Source organism: Neolamprologus multifasciatus, chromosome 18 (assembly GCF_963576455.1).
Source record: "Neolamprologus multifasciatus chromosome 18, fNeoMul1.2, whole genome shotgun sequence".
Classification (NCBI taxonomy): domain Eukaryota; kingdom Metazoa; phylum Chordata; class Actinopteri; order Cichliformes; family Cichlidae; genus Neolamprologus; species Neolamprologus multifasciatus.
The window spans coordinates 20,590,239-20,607,048 of NC_140456.1; the positions used below are offsets into that span (position 1 = coordinate 20,590,239).

The window sequence follows — 16,810 nt, forward strand, 5'->3', positions numbered from 1 at the left end:
TTTGTATGGATTGTCTTCTTTGTTGAACATGGTGACTCAATCAGATATTGCCTTTTTATATTCTTCTTCCCCCCGAAGCAGTACTGTGCCATAAATGCAGTTTCCAAATCTGCTAAATGGCCTTAACCATGCTGGACGTGAAGCGGTCTTTTCTTTCGAAATCAGGGATGCAGCGGGTGAGTGGTGTCTGTCTGCGTGAGACATTTCCACATGATTTGTTCGGAAAATACTTCACTCTGTCAAAATGTTCTTTTTATATTCATAAGTCCCCTGAGTGGACGGCTGATTAGTTTGGGAGATGCAGCATCTTTCGTTCGTGTTTGTTTGTCACTTTGTTTTCAGCCCTGTATTAAGATGCCAGGCTCAGCAGGCTACCATGGGGTTTCATCATTGTTAAGTGCTCATTCCAATCCCGCTGATTTCTCCACTTGGTTTTTCATCTCCGTCTTTCTGTCTATTTGTCTTCTTTTTTTCCCTCTTTTTCATTCTTTATCCAACCATCTTGATTCCATCCCCCCAAGAAAAGATAAACCCCACTTACATAATGTCATCCAAGGGCCTCAGATCTTCTTTCGCTTTGCTGCTACAGTCACAAAGAGAAGACCCTTAAAGCTTTGCATCCTGCATCTGGACGTGATTGTCTCATTGAATTACAAAGTATACCAGCATCCTTGAACAGGAGGACATTGAGGAGTGGGGGGAGGCTAAAGAATAGATGAATGTAAAAGATGGAAAGAGAATGGAAATCCGTGGAGAATGGCCTGCTGTATTGATTGAGGAGCCAGGAAGCTTCAGAGAGGCACTTCGGCACATGTTGTATCGACTAGTGGCCACACAGTCACAGATTGGCTGCAAAGGAGGGAATTACACAGACATGTTGGCATTCTGACTTTTAAAGCGTAGAATTAAAGTCATGCTTGAGAGCTAAAAGAGGGCGGAGAGATTGGCCAATTCATTTTTGCTGTTGTTCCTTCACTGAACTCCCGTTCTATTGATGTTCTTTAGTGTGTACAACTTCCACGTAATCATGCGTGTCTATGCGATGTATCATGCGACTGCTTGCTGACGTGTAATTGTGCGAAGAGAGCTGCCTTATCGATCTATAATGCAGGGCCCCATCAATGTTTAATGTAGTCTCTCTCACTCTTTCATTTCTCTCCCTCCCTTTCTCTAGCCCCAAATGGTAGGCTGCTTCCAGAACCTACCATTTGGTATTGATCTATCACTTGCTGCTAATAAGAAGGAGCTGTGCTCTCGGGGATTGGGAGCTGCAAGGCCTCATCTGAGTCTTGGTTTTGGCTTGGCTTGCGACTTTTGGGTTTTGACTGGTACCCTTGCAGTGTTATCCAACCTACATCCATTGTATGATAAAGGGTAACTAATATTCTGTGATGCGGTTGCAATACAGCCTCGAGCCTTACGGATCCTTGAATTTATTTAAGGCTGGTGACGCCGACACCTACAAGCCATTGTTTTCTAATAGATTTATGAGCCGTGGTTGCTTAGTTAACATTAATCTCTCCGTGTTAACAATTCTCACAAAGACTCAACTACTGGTGAAACTGCCTGGTCTTAATTTAGTCGAGCTTGCAGGTGGAGCTGACATAGCAGAATATGAATACAGAAGAAAACACACTGGGCTACCTTCCAAACACTAGGGACATGGCAAGGTCCTTTCCTTGCCTTGCAAATGACTTGCTATAAACTTGGAGTGCGTGGACGACTAATTGCTTTTACAATGCTAAGGAGTAACCCAACATTAAGCTTCTAGACAGACAATAAACATCCCGGATTTTTGAAATGAAATTTTCAGTAACGTATTGTTTTTAACTGCACTCCATACTGTATTGTGTTTGTGTTGGGGAGCATAGTACACCCTGGACAGATCGCCACTCCATTACAGGGGCAACAGAGAAACAGGCAATCAACTAAAACTAAAACTCGTTATAATAACCAATTAACCTGACAGATTAATTGTTTATTATTTACCCAATATTACCTAATATTAAATAAATTTTAAAAATACCTATACCAAAATTTAATTAGTGTGTAACCTTAGGCTATTTAGATAACTTGTAATTTCAGCAATAAAAAACAATGTTTCCTCTTTTTCAAAGAGATGTTTCGTGTAATTAAGTTGATTTTATAATGAAACTATTCAAATCCACTTATCATTTAATGGATGAACGGTTCACAGAAGTGCTCATTTAAAAGCCCCACACATACACATACACATGCACATACACAAGGGACATTTTCAAAATCTCCAGTGCCAGTGGACAGGTGTGCGAGCAATGCCATGATGGCTGTTCGAGTCCCTCCCCGTTGCTAATCACCACTTAGCATACTCCATTTACTCATCTGCTACTTTGATATTCTGCTAATGGTAGACATTAGACCACATGACTCTGCTCATCCACCCCTCCCTTGGGCCTTTGACCTTTTTTTTTTTTTTCGTTTCCGCATCCTCAATATCTTAGACCGAATCCCCTCCAACCCCAACCCTCCCCCTTCCATTTTAAAAGAAAATAGAAAAAAAATGGTCGACCAAGAGCCTGTGTGATTTGACTAAAGCTTCTGTGATTTCCCCAGAGAAAGGTTTGGCAGTCCCCACGATGCTGGCTGGCGCTGAGGGCTGTTTCATGCTCCTATCTCCCCAGCTGACAGCAAGTCGTACAAGCAGGCAGGCAGGCAGGCTGGAGCTGGCTGGCTGTGGAAACTAGACAAGGCAAGGCTGATCTTAGGGAAATTGAAATACTCTGATGGAAGCCGGGTGTGAACAAGGCTGTCACTGTAGGTGTACACAGAAAATTGCTCTCTAAGTTGGCTGGTGCATGAGCAGAACGGGTGTCCATCTGCGTGTGTCCTAACATGCATTGTGAGTGCTTGTGTGTGCAGGGGCTAATTGGTTTCATGTCTGAGGACAGTTTCTCCCAGTAAGTAGAGATTGAGAATGAAAAGGCTCTTTTCTTCTTACAGGTGGCTTGTCACTCATCCTTACCACAATGTACTTGTTTTTAAATTTTTTTTAACCAACGCTCTTGAACCATGGATGACGGGCTTTGAGTGTTCCGTCATTTGGAATGATTTCAAAATGCACAGCGACTTCAGTGAGACTCCAAATTAGCAGCAGCTGCGAGTGCGTGCTTGTTCTGGGGGAGTAGGTAAAGGGAGGGTGATGAGGGCTGGAACCTCTCCTGGAAATCTTGAAAGAGGGCATCGTTGTGTCTATGCATTTAATCAGAGTGAGATTTCTCCCTTATCAACAACACATGTGGGTTGTGCTAGCCAACCATTTGCTGTGAAAGTGGAAGAGCTCCAAGCCAAACACACAACGACCACAGTTCCTATGAAAATTGCACACACACACACACACACTTTCTGCTTGTCTACTACAGAATGCAGATCATCACACAAGCACACCATTCACCCTTCTGTCTCCCAGATTTTAATCTGTCTGGACACAACACAAAACAACAAACACAATGGAGTGTATGTTGTGGCAGGGGACATCGGAAAATGTGAAATATCCTTTGGTTCACTTTCTGTAAGATTAATGTTTTAGGACCGAGGATAAACTGTCTGTTACAGGGGAAATTATGAATCTATCATTACTCTGCTAAGGCCAGCATGTCAGTTAGTCCATCGCTCTATAAATCTGTATTGCAGGGAGAGGGGCAGGTGAGCGCTTTGTGAAAACTGCCATATTTCTCTCTTCTTTCCTTGAGCAACATATCATGTACCAGCAAGGCAGATATTAATCAAAAAATGAGCTGATAAACTTCTGGTGTGAGCTGCCAGACTTATTTGTCTAAGCTATGTCCCTGAGGATTAGGAAGGGGGCAATCTGTGTTCTCATATTGCACTGATATGTGGCCAGATATGACATGTTGTATAATAAAAGTCCAAACAAAGATAAATCCAATCCTTGAACCCTGTACTTTTTTTCTTCCTTTTTCAGGCTGTATTGTGTTACTCTTTCATTTTGTGTAGCCTAAAGTTATCCAACATAGGTCATCATGTCTTTTGGCAGGCGTTTAGAAAATTAGCTAATTAATCTGAAATTAAAAAACATTTTATGGCTTGCAGATATATGCGTTTTCATAACTTTAGGTTAAGGAAAGCTGACGCAAATACATCAGAGCCTCACCTTGGAGGGCTCCTTCTTCATATGTGAAGCCAACTCTTTTTGCCAGGCCATCTGCAAACCTCATACAGTGTATCGACATACCCACTTGTCTTTCAACAAAATATCTGCCTTTCATGCAAATACTTGCACACATATAAGCAGGACAAAGGCAGGATGTAGTCTAGTACTGTATATAGCAAGATAACACAATGCAAAGAGTTTTTTTTTCAGTTTTTTTCTCTCAGAGGTTCCTTCCAGCAAAGTGCCAAGGATTTGTTTCTTGTTTTAACAGAAGAGTAACAGAGATGGATGAAACACTGTAGGGATTCTTACTTTCTGTTCATCAATGAGTGTCAAGCGATCACTGGGGCTTGAATATAATTTAGCTGTATGGGATGGTACTCAAAATAGCTTCTGTGTGGCTAACCGCTGGTTCTCTCTGTGTCTTTTTCTTTCTTTGCTGCAGAGACCTTGATGGACACTCGGGTGGCCACAGCTGAGCTGGGGTGGACAGCATATCCTAATTCTGGGGTGAGCCCGTTGTTGCCAACACATGAATGTTTACATAATTAAATAAATCAGAAGTTTCACTTCACTATTTTTCTGTTTTTCAGGTAAATAGCTTTGTTGGGTATGTGTAACATGACACAGAGCACGTACAGGTTTACAGGCAGACAGACAAATAGGCAGGAAAGCAGGGTGGATGGGAGTTATAGTTATAGACTTAAGCAGTGCCCAATGTAGCTCCCATTATGGGTATTATTTTCGCTGTGTCCCGGTTCATAATGACTTAATAACATAATGGGTTCACGTAAGTCCCAGAACACAGTACCTAAGTCCCTGTAAATGGAGGCTGGGGGGGATACCATAGACATAATGATACTGTAATGATACATTTATACAGGGAAGTGGAGGTATTAGGATGAAAGAGGGAGGAGGAGCTAAGAGGACAAAAAAAATGCTCAGGGCTTTTCAGATTTAAAGGGAACTATCTGCAGCTTTTAGGTATTCTCACAGAAATGGAATGAGCCTAACTGGAACAAAGTGGAACAATATTCCTCTTTTCTCTTTTTTGATTGAAACTCAGTATTATTGCCCTGTTATGCTAATGGAGCGTTTTAAGACCTTGTTTTCTGTATTGTAATTCGATAATTCAATGAAAGGCTCCATAGCACAACAGTGATATGAATCTTACAGGAGCTATCCAGGATAGAAAAGGACTGTTTCCCGCATTTTCTGGGCCTTTAGGTCTTTATGAGGCATTTTACACACGTGTAAAAGGAGCTTTTATTGCTACCGAGCAGAGCTTTGACTCTGTTTGAGCATTAGAGTGTGGCAGGGGTTTTTTGTATTCCTCGAGGAATACAAGCTAAAATAACCTGTAATAACCTCGTGTGTGTGAGCTTGCATGTATGGCTGTGATATTGTCATCTGCACAATATCTGGAGTGAGCCCTTCTCATTGTGGTCTCCACAGTTTCAATGTTTTTCTCTTGTGGCATGAGCCATGTCGCAAATTCCTTCATGATTAATCAAGAAAACCCCAGTGGCAGATGGAGCAAGTGTACATTTTCTTGCATAACAGCCATTGTTAACTGTTATTATCCCCTTCTGTGTTTCTGTCTCTCTTTTTTATTTATTCATTTATTTTTTATTTTGTTTACCAGCAGCCTACATTAGTACTTTTTTCTTTTAATTTTGCCTCGCTGTTGATATTCTCTTCACAAACGGCTAAAACACAAATGTTGGTTAGACAATCTTGATACATTTTTCTTCAAAAATGTTTAGCTGATATCTAAAATTAGCTGATTGCAGATGTTAGCATGACCAGGATTTCCACTAGCTTAACCCACTGACTTCCTATTTACTACCTACACATATTATGGGCTTAAATAAATGCAACTCTTGTCGTTCCAAGACTTTATAGACCAACTTGATCAAATGGTGAACAGCAGTGTTCACCATTAGCAACATTTGCACGATGTGCAAACTGTAGTAATGCCATCAAAATGATCACGAAGCCAATTGTTTTTTCTTATAATACGAGCATGCCCTACCAAAAACTGATAGCTTTCGCCACGGCACATAGAGCTGTGTCTCATGTGCAGCCTCAAATCAGCTGCTCACAGATACTGAGAGACCTACATACATATGGCTGGTGACCATCGCAAAGACACAAAACATTTTCCACACATAAAACAGATATATGTTTAAAAGCTGTTCTTAATAAGATCTGACATGCATACCAAAGGTGCAGCACAGCAACACTAACAGTTCAAAAATAATAATTGTTTTGACAGATTCATGTTAAATGTTACATGTGTATTTGAATTGTATTTCTGCCTTTCTTAATGTTCCCTTCTACTGAACAGGCAGGCGGTGACCCAGCAACCAACACTTACCAGCTGTGAACAAAAAGTATTTATGGCTTTAAAGGATAATTAGTCCGGTTGTTTTGGACCAAAACGACAGAAAACAATGCATTAGATTTGAGATTCACTGATGCACCAAAACAATAATCAGCCAAACAGCCATAAAATGCTTCATTTTATTTTCCAAATAAAATAAATTATTAAGGCAAGGCAAGTTTATTTGTATAGCACAATTCAACAGCAAGGTGATTCAAAGTGCTTTACAGAGACATTAGAAACAAAAACAAATAAAAAGCATGATTTAAAATTGATTAAAACAAGCAAACAAACAAACAAACTAATTAACAAACAAACAAACAAACAAAACAGTATATAAAATCAAAACAGATAAAATCAGAACAGTAGATAAAATCAGTAGTTAAAATGTAAGTTTTGAAATTTAAGCTTAAAAGTGTGGATTTGGTGCTTTATTCAAATGCAGCTGAGAACAGGTGAGTCTTCAACCTGGATTTAAATAAACTGAGTGTTTCAGCTGATCTGAGGCTTTCTGGGAATTTGTTCCAGATATAAGGAGCATAAAAGCTGAATGCAGCTTCTCCGTGTCTGGTTCTGACTCTGGGAACTGATAAAAGACCGGGTCCAGATGACCTGAGGGATCTGGAGGGTTCATACTGGGTCAGGAGGTCACTGATGTATTTTGGTCCTAAACCATTCAGAGCTTTATAGACCAGCATCAGAACTTTAAAGTCTATCCTCTGACGGACAGGCAGCCAGTGTTATGACCTCAAAGCTGGACTGATGTGGTCCACTTTTTTGGTCTTAGTGAGGACTCAAGCAGCAGAGTTCTGAATGAGCTGTAGTTGTCTGACTGATTTTTTAGATAGACCTGTAAAGATGCTTAAGCTTTAACATTTTCTCTAAATAAAAATAGAGGGGTGCAAATAATAAAGTTGCTATACACCCACCTTTACCTGACAGATTTTATCTTCCCAAACAAAGCAGGAGCATTTATACAACAAAACAAGTGTCAGGTGCTTATATATCATTTTCCTTTAAATTATAAATTTAACAGATAACAGGACATCAACCTTTTTCTCTTTTTCACTCATCTCCATAATTTTCCTTTTAACTGCTTTGATTCCTTTACTGCTCATACCGAGGCTCACACTGCCTAGTTTGAGGTTGCTGACATCTGGCTAGCTCTGGTTAGCTTTAGCCACTTTGCCCTTCTTCAAGTTGGGCATGTTCAGCTGGGTGAAAGTGATTTAAGTGCCTCATTAGGTTTGTTTCAAACATTTTTGTGGTGGTTCCCCTGCGGTTTACCATGATGAATGATCACAGCCACATGCTAACATGTCATTAACATGTAGATGTGGGTGTGAAAGTGACTACTTGATTGCACCGCTGTGTGCTTTTTGAGCATGCACGAAATTGAGTATCTTGTACACATGTCACATGTGAGACTCATCCGCTGCTTTATGCCTGAGATTTGGAATCACACACTTTGTCAAAAGAAAGCAAACAAACAAACAAAAAGTATTTCTAACTGTTTGTAGACAGGAGCTATTGGTCTCATACTAAACTTTTAACTCTGAATGTGCTAATGTGCAATAAAATATTTCTTTTTCAGCTTGACATTGTCACATCGTTATATATGAAAAGAGAAAGAAAATCCAGTGAGACTTGTTGCGTTTAGACTTCTACAGTGCTGTTTCTGTTTCAGTTTAGCAAGCCCCCAGGCACACAGAGACATATCTGACTTGTCTGAGTTGAGCGTAGTTCAATCCTGCTGCTGTTGTAAAGGTTCAGGGAGAGAAAGGCCTGCTGTAGGACGGATACACAAACTGTTTACTGGTAGAACTTATTTCACTATGCAGCTACCGTGACCTTGAGCGTGAGAGATGCAGCATGACTGTGAGAAAATATTCATTATCACGCACACTCACACAATTAATTTAAATCCAGTTTTTAATAGATTTCTGTGTGAGCTGAGATGTAATAACTTAGTCAATATCAGATAAATTCCCAAGTGTACAACCCTCACCTCTGAGAGCTGCAGGCGAACCTCTTTATGTGTCATGCAGTTAATTTATCAACAGCCTGAACCTTCAAAAACAATGTTTTATTGCAGCTTTTCATAGCTGAATCAATCATAGCTGCAGCTATAGATAAAGATTGCAAATGCCAATCTTAAAACCAAGACTGTAGCCCGAGGGGTGTGAAAAGTATTGTCATGTAGATACAGTATACTAAGTTTAGCTCTGTGTGTGCAGCCAGTAGCTGGGCACTCAATTTGCTACTCTTTATAACCTTAACAACTGCTTCTCTGACACCACACAACAAGAGTTAAAGTGCACACACTGCATGGTTCCTGAGCTATTTGATGCAACTCATTAATTTTCTTTAGTAACTTTCCCCTCAGGAGTTTTTAAGCAGTGTATTTGTGTGTCTGTGTGCATTTGTGCGCTTGGCTGACTCAAAGGGTTAATTCGGAAGGACTCCAGGAGCAGTGCCATTAGTTCCAGTGGTGTAAATGCAAGAACATCAGAGTTAGGCATGCAGACATATAATGGAATAGCAGCAGTGTGGTATGGTAGCAGTTTTCTGGAGAAAGAAAGTTAGTTTGGAAGGTATAAAAATGTGGAGAGTAAACAATATAATATTCTTTCATCATGTGCCTTCCCGCTACAGTATATATTTTTTTTATTGTTTCAAATGTCTATTCTAAAGTTTTTTTTGCTCACTCTGTCTCACCTTCATCCTTATGCGTCACTCTCATGCTTTTCTCCTCTCCCTTTTCCTTCTGCTCTCTGCCTTGCTCTTATGCACACTCCCTACAATAAATAAAATATGGAGTCCCTGAAAGGCAAGTATCCCCCAACCTTGCGGCCATGCAACAAAGAGCAGACATGAACAGCAATGACACACACCTAGACACACACACATATACACACAGTGACTTAACCAAAGCACAATTCCTGTTCCAGTTTTCAACAGTCTCTTGGTTTTACTGGGGCGGCTGTGGCTTGAGTGGTAGAGTGGGGTGTACTATTGGAAGGTTTGTGGTTTGATTACCCCAGCTCCTCCAGTACACAGTTTTGTAGTGTCCTTGGGCAATAATCTGTAACACAAATTGCCGGCCCAATAGATACTTTAGGTTGTGAGGGGTGAAGATAGTAAATAGAATAAGAGCGCTGTGAATGGGTGAATATAGCTTGTAGTAAAAAGTAGAATAGAAAATAATTTTTAAGTAAATTTAAAAAAAAAATGTGTTAAGCCAATTAAATTTATGGTGAAGAGTGTAATTGCATGAAAAAAGGTTGGGCACATTTAGACTTTGGTGAATGCAAAAACGCAACCATGCAGTAAAAGTATATTAAAATGCGAGTATTTCTTCAACTATGATTGCATTGCTACTTTTTGTCCATTAAACTAAATAAACTTAAATAAAATTACATTAAGGAAAAAAAGTTCCCTCTTGTAAAGTCTCAGAATGTAACTTAATCATTAAGCCGTAAATGACAAACTAAGAATGCTAAGTCAAGTACTGTTATTAGGTATTTTCAACTGATTACAGCTTTAGAGGTTAAATTCTCTGGCTCAGACCTTGAGTTTGAAGAGCCAGCAGTCATGGGTTCCTCTAAGTAGATGGCTGACAGTCTGAAAATGGAGCTAAGTGATGTTTACAAAGTAAGTAAAAGCTATGAAAAGCATTCTGCGCCTCCAAATTCTGATGTCTAAAATGTCAAGAAGGGTCATAAAAAATGTCGTGGAGTGGTCCAAGGCACACTTGAAGTTCTGCCGAGATGTACTTCAAGGAACACAAGCTTAATGTGAACTACTGACTCAGTAACTGTTGCATTTGCAGCTGTTAGAAAGTCAATGACTTATGATTTAACTTAAAATAAATGTAAAACTGTACTGACATTTCAGCAAAGGCCGGTCTGCCAGTATTGTTTATAATACTCTGGCTGCACTGAAGTGCAGTAGGATGCCAAAAATATGTACTTGTATTAAAAATGGTCAATCCACGGCTCAGATAAAGCTGATGAAAAGTGACAAAAACACCCACAATGAATTATCTGGTTCATTTAGAAGAAATGCTGAAATAATGCTTCTTGCTAATGCTAATATTTGTCCCTACTAATTTTGGAAATTTTGGAAAAGTAGCAGCAGGGAAACTGTGTTGTTGGTTAAAAAACATATTGTAAGCATGTAAAAAATTAATGTTGTTAAAAGAAAATGTTTTAGTCTGGTAACTTAAAAAAGTCATGTGATAATAAATTTTATGCCATTTATTTTTTATTTTTTTTAAATAATTTTGGTAAAACAGGAACCAGAGATGCACGACTGTTTTCATTTTGGATCGGTTGGATGAAACTAGAGGAGAGTGTATGGAGGCAGCGAGAGGGTAAAAGAAGAGAGACGGCTAAAAAAGAAATGTGATAGTGATGTTCGAGGGGCTCCGGGATCAGGAAGGGGTTTGGGGGAAGATTAGAAGAAGCTGGAGTGAGAGAGGGTGAGGGATCAACTGTGTGAATGGAGCAAAAAAGCCAAACCTTTGGCCCCTCCACATTCAGCTGTGTGTTTGTGTGTGTCTGTGTTCAAGAATGCTCGGGTTAACTCATGTGAGTCAAGAAGGTCACGATTTGACTCCAAGCTTTAAGAGGAAGATCCTAGGAAGGGTGGGTGGGTGTTGGGATGGTCGGACCCGCGATCAGCAGGAGGCAGTGGCTGTACGGACGAAGGCTGTGGGTACTGTAAACTGTTGTGAGGCAGGCCAGGTTGGTTGGAAAGAGCTTGGGAAAGAGAGGGCTATGTGTGTCTGTGTGATTGCGTGGGTGGGTGGAGGTGGGGTTGGTGTGCAAGGGAACATGATAGACTGGAAAGCTGCAGCCAAAAACAGACAAACTGAAGTAAATGCTCTGAATGAAATTAATCATGCCATTACTGACATGAATTAGTAATAGCATGGTTAATATTGTTGCAAATATATGCCATTTATTAATTAATTAGTTAGTGTTCTGCTTATTATTAGCCCATTATTTGAAATAGAAAGATGCCTGTTTCATTTACCTTTAAATATCTGCATCTGTGGAACAAACTCAGATAATGGTAAATATTCAAGTTTGTTTACTAGTTAGTCTTTAACCCAGATAATCTTACATATAATATGTATAAAATCCTCTGTGGAATACTTCAGCTAGTTACTGTCGATACCTTTGACTAGCTGGTAATCATTTGCTGTGTGGATTTAACACGGTACATTTATTTGCTGTTATGCCAACAGAAAATGCACTCGTTTATTTATTTTTCACCTTCAGTGACTTAAAGAATCACTGAAGGTAACAATGTCCCAGTTGTGTCCATCCGTTTTTATAGTTCCCCCGTGTTTCCATGTTATGAAATTGTAGAAAATGTCGTGAAAAACATTTAAATGTCTTTTCTCAAGCTGTAGTGCATTGAGGATTCGGGACCACCAAGGCAGTGTAAAATGGGGCGTGAGACAGACGGCGTAAGATAACGAGGAGAGTTTGGAAGCGCCCCTTTCTATTGTTGTGGCAGGTGCATAAGATGGTTTGGAGAAGCAGTGGAACTCATCATAATATGTTTGTTTGGATTTACTCTCTCTTGTTCTTCCACATGTGAGATTGTGTGTGTTCAGGCATAAATTTGAGTGGCTAAGAGTGTTGTATATCTGCACCTGCATATGTGAGCATGCACATGCTGGAAGAGGAGTGCCATTTTTGGGTGTGCCCTATATGCTCCCCCCTGTTGTGTTCAGTGCTTCGACAACGCTCCCGTGGACCTTAACTGCACAGGTGTCAGCATACACTCAGCATTTCCTAAAGAGCACAGATAGATCCGTAACGGCCATTTCACCATCTGCTGACCAGACTCAATATACCTCAATTATTCATACCCTGAAAGACAGACAAACACTGGGTCAATGGAGATAAGGGAACACAGGAGGGGAAAGTAAAGTGAGGGAAATGAAAAAGAGAAAAGGGCAGAGAGAACGGATAGGGGAATGATTGAATATAGATGGTCAGAGAAATGGGGAGAATTCATGGAACGTAACACCAAAGCAGCACTGAAGGAGAAAGGATAAAAGTCATATCTATACCTATACTGAAAGTGCTTACACTTGTATCCAGGGTCAGCCTTTAAGCAGAATTTAAATGATTTAAAATGATAAGTTATTGGCTAATTTAGTTGTTTTAAGGTTTCATAAAGGATAAAAACAGAAAAAACGGGTCACATGTAGTTTAAGATCTGGTTCTAAGTCAGTGTGTGACATGTTAACTCAAAAAAATGTAAATACCTTGGTGGTTGACAGGAAGGACGTTTTGGAGATATTTTCCAATCCTGCTTCTATTATTAATTTATTCATACCTTAAAAATCGGGTTCAAAGGGCAAAGGGAAAAGTTAAATAAGGAAAGTGGGGGGAAAATGGCAGAGAGGAACGGACAAAGGGGCTGCTTGAATGTAGATAATACGTGTCAGAAATGATGGAGGGAAAGGAGATCAAGGACGCGTGTGCAGGAATGAGAGAAAGAGGGATGGAGGTGAACTCTGAACTTAGTGGGCTCGAGCTGAACTGGAATGAGAAGAAGGGAAAAAATGACTGTGAGTCATGCTGGCTTCACTTCAGAGGCCAGGTGAGAAGAGTGCCTTCATCACATACACGGAGACCCACATACCTGTGCACACACTCACACAAACACACAAATACTAATGAGAATGCTGCACTAATATATATATATATATATATATATATATATATATATATATATATATATATATATATATATATATATATATACATACATACAGTGGGGCAAAAAAGTATTTAGTCAGCCACCAATTGTGCAAGTTCCCCCACTTAAAATGATGACAGAGGTCAGTAATTTGCACCAGAGGTACACTTCAACTGTGAGAGACAGAATGTGAAAAAAAAAATCCATGAATTCACATGGTAGGATTTGTAAAGAATTTATTCGTAAATCAGGGTGGAAAATAAGTATTTGGTCAATAACAAAAATACAACTCAATACTTTGTAACATAACCTTTGTTGGCAATAACAGAGGTCAAACGTTTACTATAGGTCTTTACCAGGTTTGCACACACAGTAGCTGGTATTTTGGCCCATTCCTCCATGCAGATCTTCTCAAGAGCAGTGATGTTTTGGGGCTGTCGCCGAGCAACACGGACTTTCAACTCCCGCCACAGATTTTCTATGGGGTTGAGGTCTGGAGACTGGCTAGGCCACTCCAGGACTTTCAAATGCTTCTTACGGAGCCACTCCTTTGTTGCCCGGGCGGTGTGTTTTGGATCATTGTCATGTTGGAAGACCCAGCCTCGTTTCATCTTCAAAGTTCTCACTGATGGAAGGAGGTTTTGGCTCAAAATCTCACGATACTTGGCCCCATTCATTCTGTCCTTAACACGGATCAGTCGTCCTGTCCCCTTGGCAGAAAAACAGCCCCATAGCATGATGTTTCCACCCCCATGCTTCACAGTAGGTATGGTGTTCTTGGGATGCAACTCAGTATTCTTCTTCCTCCAAACACGACGAGTTGAGTTTATACCAAAAAGTTCTACTTTGGTTTCATCTGACCACATGACATTCTCCCAATCCTCTGCTGTATCATCCATGTGCTCTCTGGCAAACTTCAGACGGGCCTGGACATGCACTGGCTTCAGCAGCGGAACACGTCTGGCACTGCGGGATTTGATTCCCTGCCGTTGTAGTGTGTTACTGATGGTGACCTTTGTTACTTTGGTCCCAGCTCTCTGCAGGTCATTCACCAGGTCCCCCCGTGTGGTTCTGGGATCTTTGCTCACCGTTCTCATGATCATTTTGACCCCACGGGATGAGATCTTGCATGGAGCCCCAGATCGAGGGAGATTATCAGTGGTCTTGTATGTCTTCCATTTTCTGATGATTGCTCCCACAGTTGATTTTTTCACACCAAGCTGCTTGCCTATTGTAGATTCACTCTTCCCAGTCTGGTGCAGGTCTACAATTCTTTTCCTGGTGTCCTTCGAAAGCTCTTTGGTCTTGGCCATGGCGGAGTTTGGAGTCTGACTGGTTGAGGCTGTGGACAGGTGTCTTTTATACAGATGATGAGGTCAAACAGGTGCCATTCATACAGGTAACGAGTGGGGGACAGAAAAGCTTCTTACAGAAGACGTTACAGGTCTGTGAGAGCCAGGGATTTTCCTTGTTTGAGGTGACCAAATACTTATTTTCCACCCTGATTTACGAATAAATTCTTTACAAATCCTACCATGTGAATTCATGGATTTTTTTTTTCACATTCTGTCTCTCACAGTTGAAGTGTACCTCTGGTGCAAATTACTGACCTCTGTCATCATTTTAAGTGGGGGAACTTGCACAATCGGTGGCTGACTAAATACTTTTTTGCCCCACTGTGTATATATATATATATATATATATATATATATATATCCATATCCAGCATATATAGATACACATGCTGGATGTCAATTTAACAGCACATGCTCATCATTGCACATTCACCCACATAACTCTTTATAAACTCTTTGGGAATATGGTTGAAAAAAATTGGATGCACGTGAACTTTTGTGCAAATGCGCACACATACATATAGTAGACATATTTTTTCACCTTTCTACAATTATTTTTAAATATTCCCTTTTGGAATGAAATAACACGTGGCTGCCTCAATTATTGATTTCCATCCTTTGGATTCCCTCTGCATAAATGTAGGAAATGACTTGGATGTTTTTTGGAAACCAAGGACATTTTTTTTCTTTTGTCTATGAATAAATAAAAGAACAAAGGAATAGAAGTGGGACAGAAAAGAAAGGAGAAATGACTCTTAAATCTTAAATTTGGTATGAATTTGGAGGAGTATGCAGGAGCGCCTTGAGTTTGGCTTGTATGTGTGGGAGTGATTATGTGTTTGCTCCAGTACCTGCAGCACCTGCTATTTCAGCCGTCCTACAGTTGGCAGAAATAGCAGTAAACCCTTCCATTCTTCTATTCCATCTTCTCACCCTGACTGCTTCTGACTTTTTTTTCCCGTTGCCTTTCTTCACTCCAGCTTGTCTGTCTCAAAGCGCAGATTCCGTCTTTTCACGATCTGCATCTAACCACGAACCGCACAACGCAACTACCCCACCCTACCCGGCCCCACCCCCTCCCTATCTTTTTGTATCTTTCTGTATGGATGATAAGGCTGTTAGGTGTCGTGCTATGTAGGATTTATATACACACAAACACACATGCACAATGTACATCTCAAATCATTAGCAGCCTTTAATTCATCATCAGTCTGTTTAAGAGACAATATTCTCTCATTTCATTCAAGGAATATTATGTTATGTGAGAGATTTGGCAGCCTTCAAGTGAAATATAATTTCAGTTTTCTTAACCTGAACATTTTGATCTTTGCTATGATAGGTAGAAATGTCACATTCTATGGAAAGGCATCCATACATACTTCAGTAAACAAAAGAAAATTTAAAAAGGACCTCTCACCTGCCAGAAGTGAAATACATGTTCTGTTAAATCGTGGTTGATCCTGTCTATAGATGATAATTTTTTATAAGTAAGTAACACACATACGTGCTATATTTGCTAATTTTTTATGACATGAAATTGCCTCACTTTGCAAAAAGCTCGTGGTGCTGTGTGATGCTGCAGGTGTGCGATAAAATTCACGTGAAAAACTCAGAATAACACATTTATGAACACTTTATTCTTTAATAGCTGTAAAATTGCAGATCAAAGTGAAAACTTAACATACATGAAAGGCGCTTGGTGATTTTTGGAGAGGACGGCGTGCTCCTCAGGCGAGTAAAGGAATGCAAATGTATGTTTTGCACTTGCTGTGATATTTATGGAGCAGTGCCGCTGCTGAAATGTTGAAAAAGCCCGATGTTCAGACTTTGTCCTGTGTGCTGTAAAGGAGGGGCTTTGAGGCTTCCATGAATTACGATCGTGAGACATACTGAAAGCAGTGATTTAGGCCACAAAAAGGATGTTTTTGTCCTTCTTTTCCTGTCATATTTTTGCTCTTCACATTCTGTTGCAAATTTATTTTTCTGTCACCCCAGTTCCATTACTTTTCAACTTTTCGTTTCTTTCCCTATGCATGCAAATATACGTAATAATAATTCATTATTTAGTGTTTTTTCTTATGATTCTCCAGAATAAATTCATAAGATTGCAGAGGTTGTCAGATTTCAGCTAAACACTGCTTGAACCTTTTACACAGGGTGACTCAAGGTAATGTTGCTACTGGTAACCTAAAG

The 16,810-nt window shown here is 40.0% G+C and overlaps 1 protein-coding gene across 2 annotated transcripts in view; it reads left to right on the forward strand.

The window, feature by feature from the left end:
- Positions 1-16,810, forward strand: part of ephb1 (EPH receptor B1) — a 161,067-nt gene that overhangs the window by 46,070 nt on the left and 98,187 nt on the right. For both annotated transcript variants that reach the window (XM_085139261.1, XM_085139260.1), the window contains exon 2: positions 4,596-4,660. In XM_085139261.1, coding sequence (XP_084995387.1) covers positions 4,596-4,660 — 65 coding nt within the window. The remainder of the gene's footprint in view (positions 1-4,595; positions 4,661-16,810) is intronic.